At 51.2% G+C, this 9,896-nt stretch overlaps 1 protein-coding gene across 1 annotated transcript; it reads left to right on the plus strand.

Moving 5' to 3' along the window:
• Window positions 1-356: 356 nt before the first annotated feature.
• Window positions 357-7,939, plus strand: MAP1LC3A (microtubule-associated protein 1 light chain 3 alpha; the record flags this gene model as incomplete). Its single annotated transcript, XM_010287167.1, has 3 exons — window positions 357-412; window positions 6,779-6,885; window positions 7,404-7,939. Coding segments are annotated over 3 exons (326 nt in total), but the record flags the coding sequence as incomplete, so codon positions are not given.
• Between the last annotated feature and the right edge of the window lie 1,957 nt (window positions 7,940-9,896).

Consider the following 9,896-nt stretch of genomic DNA (forward strand, 5'->3'; position numbering starts at 1 on the left):
GAGCTGCGTTTGCTTAAGGTAGATTTAGGAATACAGTTTTGTAATCCTCACGGTCTCATTTAAGTCATTTGGCTTCCATGTGTGTTGCCCAGTTTTACCAGGCAGGGTGGCACGTCCCTGCCTTGGGGGATGATTGGCGGGTAGGAAGCTGTGAAGGCTTGATCGCTGAAGCTCCCATCTGGCTGACCATCTCACTGCTGCAAAACGTTCAGAAAAGGCCCGATGAATAGAATTTGCATTTCTTTTGCAACGTCCCTCTTTGTCAGTTTGCATCTTGCAGGGGGCTTACATTGGTTTTGCCTGAACTAGCACAGCCCAACGTTTCCAACTTTGTTTCTTTACTTCTTTCTTTCTAGCGGATCGTTGTAAAGAAGTAGAGCAGATCAGAGAGCAGCATCCAAACAAAATCCCGGTAAGTTGTCATTCTTGCTCTTCTGCATTAGACTTTGTTCTCATGACTGCTGTGTGCTGCTGGATAGCCTCCACCAGCCTGTCGCCGAGGTCACAAAACTTTGCTCCCCAGAATCATCATGGGACACTCTCCATAAGCCTCCAGTGCCTTGTAAGTGCCAGCTGCTCAATAGTAGACCACATCTCAGCAGTGCAAAATACAGTCTTTCTCTTAAGCTTCATGTCTGCCCTAGAGGCAAGGAACTGGTTTGATCTCAAATCTACTTCCAAGCTAGTGCAGCAGGAGAAAACTCTGAAATGGCCTTTTTTTTCTGTTGTTGTTGCAGTAGCTACCTGACTTTTGCTGGATAACCTGGTAAGGATTTCTCTGCATCTGCCCAGATAAAGATGTGTGAGGTGATCTTCACTGTATTGAAATCAAAGAGACTCTGCTAGGATAATTCATACCACAGCCAAATGGTCACACCCGTTCTGTGCTTTCCCAGCACCTGTTGTTGACGTGCGTAGGTGAGACTCCATGAATTGCTTCCAGTTCTTCCTGCCCATGTCAGACCTAATGTGCTGTCTTGCTCTTTGGCCGTGAGTGTGCTTTGATATCCTAGCTGAGTATTTGCTTCTCTTCCTGAGAAGGTGGAGGACTTGGAGAAATAACGTGCTCAGGGCTCGCTCAAGTTAGTATTTGCAATGTCATAGCATGTATGAGCAAAAAATGGGCCATGTTCCTAGTTCAGCTCGCTCTCAGCGTTGGATGACCATCAGCCTTGTCTTAAAATTGCCTACAATTTCTCAGCACTTAGTCTTCAAGGCTTAATGTCTCCAACTGCTCTTGCACATACTAGTCCATTCTTGCCTCGCTCTTCTTTTGATTTTAGCACATCATCTTCTAGAAAAAAGAATTCTTCTCTTCCTTCTCTTCCGCCACCGCTGTGATGTCCACGTGTTGTCAGCTAAAATTGCATACAATCTCTCAGCACTTAGCCTTCAAGGCTTAATGTCTCCAACTGCTCTTGGCACATACTAGTCCATTCTTGCCTCGCTCTTCTTTTGATTTTAGCACATCATCTTCTAGAAAAAAGAATTCTTCTCTTCCTTCTCTTCCGCCACCGCTGTGATGTCCACGTGTTGTCAGCTCAGCAGAGCAGGACTTGCCCCTGGCAGCACACCGAGTACCCATATGCCACATCATCTACACATTTACTGACCACTGCTTTTAACATGGTTTTCATGGCATTAGGCTGGCTCTCCATTTCTCCAGGGCTGTGGCAAAGCTACTTGCAATGCCTTAAGGCTCTGGCAATAAGAACGGGCTAGAAATAAGTTGTACATAAAATATACACACATGCATATATCAAGTGCCTGTACGTAAATGCGTGTTGCCTGGGAAATGGACAGAAGGAGCCAGAGCTCTGCAGCCACATGCAGAATTTTACCGGCCTTCCTGAAACGTGGTGGGAGAGCGTGCATGGCTGGAGAGCTCTTTGTGTTGGGGTCAAACACCACGTGCCCCAGGAGAAGGCTTCTGTGTCATCAGGACCTGGCCACTGGTGTGGTTGTCTGGGGAGATGTGTGTGTGCGGGGCGGTTTAGCCATGGCAGAGACCTGAGCCCTCCCACCTGCTCCCGTGACCTCTTTCTTCAGTGCCTTGTTCTCCTTGATAGTGTCCTGTGTCCCAGCATTGTCAGAGGATGAGGGCCTTGGCTAAACGCTCAGCTGCTTGGCTTTCCTGGGCTGACTGACGCGACAGAGAGGGGATACGTTTAGCTGCAAGTTTTGCTGGAGCAGTAAAAAGAATCAGGAGGAGAGAAGGGTGTTGAAGGCCTTGGGGAGCGCAGCTGTCTTTGTGTCACGGGCATCTCTAAAGGCCTGGTCCTGGTTAGACCCTGACACCAAGTTTGATGCTGTCTCTTCTCTTTTACATAGCAAAGTCGCTGCAAGTCGCTGTGTGTAGCTCTCAGTGGTAGGGCCGCGAGCCAAGCCTCGTGCTGCAAAACAGAGCATGGTGTGGGGGATGGCTGTGGCTCTGAGCAGTGCAGTGCAGGCGCACTGGCTGTAGGGAGGTCTTGGTCTTCTGCAAGAGGCAGGAGCTGTGTTTGCCAAGTGACTAGCTTCCCTGGAGAGGCACTTGGAAGTAGCAAGGGGGTTTGAGCCCCCAGCCCAGGGCAGGTTAGGGAGAAGATGGCCCAGGTCGCACCCTTACCGCTGTCAAAAATCACAGCAAGCTGTGCTGCAGCTGCTGCCCTCTTCTTGCATGTCCAGGTTCCACTCAGAGCCCTTGGGTGAGTCCCCTTTTGCTTTGACAGGGCGCCAGGAGGATTTGCAGAGTGCGTGGCCTGGCTTTGTGCCCAGGGAAAGGCATTTCTCTCCTGTTGCCATGAGGGTACTTCCAGAGGAGGCTGAGGAAGGGGCTGTGCCACACACACAGGGGAGACCGTGTGGGGAGAGAGCTGGTGGTGTGTCTGTCTGTGCCCACCAGAGACAAAGCAGTAGATAACCTGGCGTGGAGTTCTCTGCTTGTGTTTGAAGGGAAATCGCATCCCAGGACGCCTCGCTGGCCCATGTCATAAAGGAGGTACGCAGGAGCTAGGGGCTCCCCAGTGTTTCCCCGTCCACCTCATGCCAGGGGCTCCTTTGCTGTCTCTGCATGCCCCAAAGCTGGCTGCACTTCCATGGTCAAAAGTGCTGACCACAGGAACACACAGCTCTTAGGAGGAGGAGGACATGGTTATGTTGGCGGTGAGGTGCTGTTCATGCTTAGCTCTGCTGGGAAGGAGCCTCCAGCTGCCCCTTGCGGGCACCTGTGGGGTGGCTCCTCCTCGGGCGGTCAGAGCAAGCAGAGAGCTTCCTGCCTTCTCGCTGGGACCTCCATCTACAGCCTCAGCAGATGCTTTAGAAATCAGCTTCTGCCCGTTAGAAGGTAGACTGAGCTTAGGCCTGCCCATCGCCCTTGCTGCTGTCAGCCCTAGTGCTCTCTTTCTGGAGCCCGTTGAACTGGGGCCTGGTGAGGAGCAGCTGCAGGCTTTCAGCCAGCTGCGGTGAGCCTTGGAGAGTCTAAAATCATCGGAGCACAGCTTGCGCTGGGCAGCAATGGGAGCAAACCATTTCCCAAAGCGCTGCAATGCTAAATTCAGCGAGGCCGAGCGGGTCACGGGCTGCACTGCTGCAGAGGGTGGGTTAGGGGAGAGCTACCTCTCATGGTGATAGGGAAGGCTGAGGGCGTGTTTGGGCCGTGCAGAGAGGTCTCTTAGGTTGCGTGATAAAAAGCTCATCTGCACACCCACAGAGGAGCATGGAGAGGCAATGGCAGGTGAGGGAGCCCAAATAAATCCCCTGCCCCGGCACAGTGGTACACAGAAACCCAAAGTACAGACTTGGAGGAAGGGGCTTTTCTAGGCTCCTGCAAGGGCTGTGCCGGGGAGCTGCAGGCCCAGTGCCCAGGGCTGACATGACTCAAGATGGATCAACAAAAAACCCAATAAAATAAATCTAACGGATATACATTATCCACAGTCCTACAGAGACACCTACGTCTACTCAGTAGCACCAAGAATCTGATCTGGGTGTAATTATAACATTCTGGAGCTGCCACCGCTCCATGCTCCCAGGTTGGCCTCATCCCCAAAATCCCTTTCCACGTCTTCAGACTGGCCCCAGAACAAGGTCTGAGTTTTGAAATGCCGCCCAAGCCCCCTCTGCAATGGGACTGGGACCCCAGGCTCTGCCCTAAGCCTTTCCACCTGTGCCCAGCTCATGTTATTTCTGCAGTGAGGTCTATGGTGGGTTCCCACTGCAAGAGCAGGCGTCCCACACTGAGGAAGCCCCTGGCCTGAGGCAGCAGCTTAGAAGAGGATGCGGCAGGGGAGGTGGCTTTGTATACAAGCCCTGTGGCCACAGGGATGTAATATTAGCATGTGATCATGCATTTCCCTCCAAAGCTAGACAAGAACATTTTGTCCATTGGCCACCTGTTCCCATAGCTGGGTTACCCAAAGAGCAGCTCGTGTTCTGGAGACATGATCATGCGTTTCCCTCCAAAGCTAGACAACATTTTGTCCATTGGCCACCTGTTCCCATAGCTGGGTTACCCAAAGAGCAGCTCGTGTTCTGGAGACAGAAACTGTTGGAGCTCTTCTACATGACAGGCCCTCTGTCTGCTCAGGGCACAAGGCAGTTGCTGCTTTAACAGCCAGGACATCCTTCTCAGCCCATTCTCGGGCTAATTAAGAGGCTTTTCTTTGTGGGATGGAACTGGCTGGTAATTAGAGACATCCGCCTCTGTTCCTGCTAGATGTGAGAAATGAGGCATAGCCCAGGTGTGCAGGGCCCTCTCTGCCTCTTTTGTATATGCACAAACAGTTGCTGCGTAGCTGCCCCGTTCTGCAAACTGCCGTTAGAAACTTGAGGTCCCGCTCTTGCCTGTTTCCCAGTGGCCAGAGCAGCATGCCCTGTATGTGGTTGTTGTGAGTGTCCAGCCCCTTGAGACTATTCATCTCCCAAAAATACTCATCTGTCCAAGTAAGACTCAAATTAAATACAGTAGGATGGCTCTGCTTGTCTTTCTCCTTCCTCTGCTCTCCTCCTGGTGGGAGGAAGGGACATTAGCAGGTTGGTGAGGGGCATCTGATGTACGATTTAGTCTGTTGCAGAAAATTAGTCTTTCATCAGGTCTCCGTCTTGCCAAAGGCCCTGAAGGAGTAATACCTGGCTTTCTCTGGTCTTTTTCTCTGGCACTCTTGCTTAGTATCAAGAGGAGACAATGGACAACGTGAGAATACATTTGTGGATTCACGGGGGCCTTCGTATGCTGCTTGTCCAGCCCTCGGGCTCCTGGGTTCCCCTTGTGTGAGCTTTGTCCAGGATGGGCTTTTCAGAGGACATTTAGGTAGAGAGCTCTCGCCAAGGTGCTTCACACTCCTCCCTCATCTGGGAACTGCCTGCAAGAAAACTTGGCCTGTCCGGGCGGGCCTTGAGACAAGCAAGTCTGGGGAACTCATCAGACATTCCCAGCTCACTGGTGATACTGCAGCATCCCAACCAGTGTCTGATTTGCTTTGGTGTAGAGGCAGCAGCAGTTATGTTGCTGCTGCTGATGGAGGCTGGTGTCTCAACAAATGATTAAGGGAAAGGCAAATCAACGTTCCCAGAGGTTCCCTTCATGCTTTTGGCTCCACAGAGCCATCCTCTGGGGATCCTGCTCTCTGCGTGCTGCTCCATCCCTTCACTATCCAAAGGCATTTGCAGTCTTCCGTGTGTTTTTGGAAAAGACCTGGGAAAATTATTTGTGGGAACTCCTTGCCTTATAGTGAAAAATAATGTTCAGTCTCAACTCGGAGAGGATGATGAACTGATTAGTATACAAGCATCTTTCTGTGGAGAAAACAACTACGTACTGGAGAGATGTGAGAGTCAGTGTATCACTGTAATGGGAACGTATTGAGCTTTATAAGTAATGTAATTACTTCTTTTAACTGCCTTCTTTCTTAGAATACAAATAGTGTGTTTCCAAGGTGGTTTAGAATAGCAATTGTAGCCGTCAGCAGACACTCCTTAGCAGAAGAAATTCATTAATTGTAATAGCAGGAAAACTGAACTAAACATTGTTTAGCCATTTCAGAATGTAAGTGTGGTAAGGCCTCTCGGTTGGGCTGTCCCCGTGGTGGCACTGTGCCGAAGTCTGGAAGCTCACCACACAGTTGTGGTAGCACACAGGAGAAGCGTCCGTGGGTTTCTGATGCTTTTTGGCGTCAGTGTGTCTGAGTGTTAACATGAGGAGTGGGACTGGTGAAATCCAAACTGCCCTTTTCTGAAGGAATGCTTTGGGTGGTTTCACGGTGATTTCTAACAACTCCTTGTTGGGGAATATCCGCAGCTCTTCCCGAGCAAGCAGGGTGATGCTGAACAGCAGCAGCCCCGAGCAGTGGCACAAAAGGGAAGGAAAATGTCTCTTGCTGTGCACCATGAGTTCAATCCTTAGCTCAAGCCAGCAAAACCTGTGGTTTTGGTCAGTCTGAAAATGATGTTAAAATACACTTCACTCCTCTTCCGGATCTCCTGCATGTCAGGAGAGGTAGCTATATCAATCCACTGACGCCTGCTGTTTGTCAGCCAGCCAGAGCAAGTGGTGCTGTAGTTCACTTACCTTGGATGCTCTCCACCATGTGGCTCAGGCAGACAGATGACTCGTTGCTGAAGAGCTGTCTGTAGCCAACCTGATGGTCATTGCTCATGTCCTTTTTTTTTTTGTTTTCCTGGGAGGGTGAAGCAAAGTGGGGCCTTAGCTCAACTTTTCCACTTGTTCTAGTTTGACCTTGAGGCCAGTGCTTGGGGCACTGCAAACTGTGGCTGATCCTACCATTGACTTTCTCCCCAGGTCATCATCGAACGCTATAAAGGGGAGAAACAGCTGCCAGTGCTGGACAAGACCAAGTTCCTCGTCCCAGACCATGTCAACATGAGTGAATTGGTCAAAATAATCCGGTGAGTGGGGTGGCCCCGGCTGGCGTGCTGTGAGCCTGTCCTCACCCACAGGCCCTGCATACAGGGTGGTGGGGTGAGGATGAGGCAGAGGCAGCTGATGAGGGTGGTGATGGGGACATGACAACCACAGCATCCTTGTGTTGTGGTACAGTGCTTGGCGGGCTGAGGGGAGGCAGGTTCCTAGCAACAGGTGAAGGACCGTGACCTCTCCCTCATAGGGACGCCCCATGAGCTGATGAGGGGGACTCCAATCCCCTTTTTTTATCCTCCAACTCAGATAGAAGAGGCCCCTCTGCTTTGCCCGTGCCGGCAGCGCTTGGAGAAAGGGGCTTTGCAGAGTCCCGACTCCGGAGGCCTTGGAGCCCCGAGCAGCTCCGCTGGGCTCACAGGCACCATGTCCTGAGCCTGTGGGAGGGCCTGGCCCCATGTGAACAGCATTGCTGGGGGGAGGTGGACGTGCCGTCATGGTGCCTGCCCCAGGTGGGTTGACTCAGGCCCTCCTGCCCTTGCCCCCGCAGGCGTCGCTTGCAGCTGAATCCCACCCAGGCTTTCTTCCTGCTGGTGAACCAGCACAGCATGGTGAGTGTGTCCACCCCCATCTCAGAGATCTACGAGCAGGAGAAGGACGAGGATGGCTTCCTCTACATGGTCTATGCTTCCCAGGAGACCTTTGGCTACTGAGGCCTGCCGGGAGGTGGCGTGTCGAGACAGATGAACTGTGGCGCACAGGCCCCCGGCCTTGGAAGACAACACAACCAGAGGGGACTGTGCTGACTCCCTTTCTCTCCCTCCCTCCCCTTCCCATCACCCTGTCACCAAAGAGGCTCGTGGCGTGTGTTGGACTTGCACAGCCCTTCACCTCTGTGTCGATGGGTCCCGCTCCCTCCACGCACGCACACCCATGTGCGCACATACGTACAGACACCCACGCGCACCCGTGGGGCCTCGGCTTCCCATCCCCTGCGTGTAACCTTCGGCTGCTCTCACCGTGCTGTGTATGTGTGTGCGCGCGTCCTTGTAGCCTGCTGCCAGAACGGTTCGGCCGGTGACGGAGAGAGGACAGGACACTGTCGCCTTCGCTTTCAGCACAGGGAGAGCCGCCTCTCCTCCAAGACACTAGTAAAGGGCAGGAGGTCTGCAGAAGCAGCAAACAGATGTTACCATTGCTCCTGAGTTTTAATTGATTTTAATTACACCCATATCAGATTCTTGGTGCTACTGAGTAGATGTAGACGTCTCTGTAGGACTGTGGATAATGTATATCCTTTAGGTTTATTTTATTGGGTTTTTTCTTTGGGTTTGTTTTGGGTTTTGGTTTGTTTGTTTGTTTTAAGGGATAGGTTGGAATGGGGAGAGGGGGTGATCTTTCCTGTATTCTGTAGGTAAATAAATCGGGCTTCATTGCACTTTAAAGCATAGTAGATGTCAGAATGGAATTTACTTCTAATTTATACGTGTTGGCCATATATAGTGCTGCTCCTCTGTTGACAGTTGTACCTAGATTGTCTTTATTCCTTTTTTTTTAAATAAAATTGATTTCCCTTCTCTCTGTCTCCCCATTGCATGCCATTTTTCAGTCTCAGTGTGGCAAAGAATTTGCTCAAGGAATGTACTGATTTATATTTGCTATGTTCCCATTCCTGTTTCTCATGTATTATACCGAAAAAATGTATATGATAAAATCTCACCCAGTTTAATCTAGACAAAGGTAAATATATATAAATATATATGTATATATAAAAAATAAACATAAATTCAAGTTGTGTCTTGTAGGAATGTTCTGTTCCTATCTCATTTGTCTGTGTTAATGTCCCTGGTGTCAAGAAAGAGCGATGCGTGTTCCCCGTGTTCGCTGGCGCATTGTTTGCCTGCCCAGGCTTTGGAGCTGGTTAGTCCAAGCTACGGCAAAACCGGCTGGCTGGGGTTGAGGGGCTGAGGCAAAAGGTGGAAGCTCGGTTTAGAGGACAGAGCACTGGTTAGCCAGGTGGGAAGCATGGGAAGCCCTGCCCTACCTGTTACATAGTGTTAGGTAAGTCTCTTACCCTGTGACCAAGTTTCCTCATCTGGGGAGGAAAAAAAAAAAAAGAAAATAGAGGTGGGGGGCATTTGCAAAGTCTCTGCTTTTGAAGGAAGCTTTGAGCAGTGCAGATAATCTCCCTGAGCACTCGGTCAAAACTGTTTTCCAACCAAAGGCAGGGGCTGGTGGCCGTTTAGCATTTCAGGGTGTTTTCCTGCCCCTTGGCTCGCTCTAATTCCTTTGCCCAGCAGAGAGGGGTTTAGATACTGTTTCCCTGAGTTACAGCTGACTGTCTTGTTTATGTCCCACGCCTGCAGGAAATCTCCTGTCCAGGGAAGGAGCTGGTGTAAGGGACAGACCCAGCGGAGTGCACGCAGGTGGGCAAGCGCTGAAGAAAGATGGTAGGAAGCCAGCTGGAAGCAACAGCAGCCAGCAGAGTGTGGGTGAGAACAGTTGCCCCACTGGTCCTGGCAGCGGGAGCAGCAATGGGGCTTGCCCTGTGTTAAGCAGCAGCCTCATGGTATTGAAACTCTAGTCGCTGAGCAAAGGTCCTCTTGCATCCACTTCCCTGTGGGATGGGCTCCTGCAGGTGATGCGGCCCCACAGCAGCGTCAGCCCAGCTGAGGCATTTCCCTTTGGGAGTTGGGAAAGGAGTGGCAGATGTGCTTAAACACAGTGGGCTGGAGCCCTTGGTGGGGTATAGTAGTGGAGCTGAGGTGTCTCTCTCTCTCCACCATGAATGCAGTCACCTGGAGATGGGCTGATTCACCTCACCACGATGGGTCTCTGCTACATGTGCTTCAGTCAGCGAAAGATGCTTTCAAAAGGCAGAGCTATGGGAGAGGCAAAAGGGCACTGCCTGTGTCAACGTATTGCATAGAATCAGAATGCTTTGGGTTGGAAGGGACCTTTAAGGGTCATGTAGTCCAAGCCCCCTGCCATGAGTGGGAACATCTTCAACATGTTAGGGCGCAAGTCTTCTGAGGAACAGCTG

This window comes from Phaethon lepturus, unplaced genomic scaffold (genome assembly GCF_000687285.1).
Source record: "Phaethon lepturus isolate BGI_N335 unplaced genomic scaffold, ASM68728v1 scaffold2485, whole genome shotgun sequence".
Lineage (NCBI taxonomy): Eukaryota > Metazoa > Chordata > Aves > Phaethontiformes > Phaethontidae > Phaethon > Phaethon lepturus.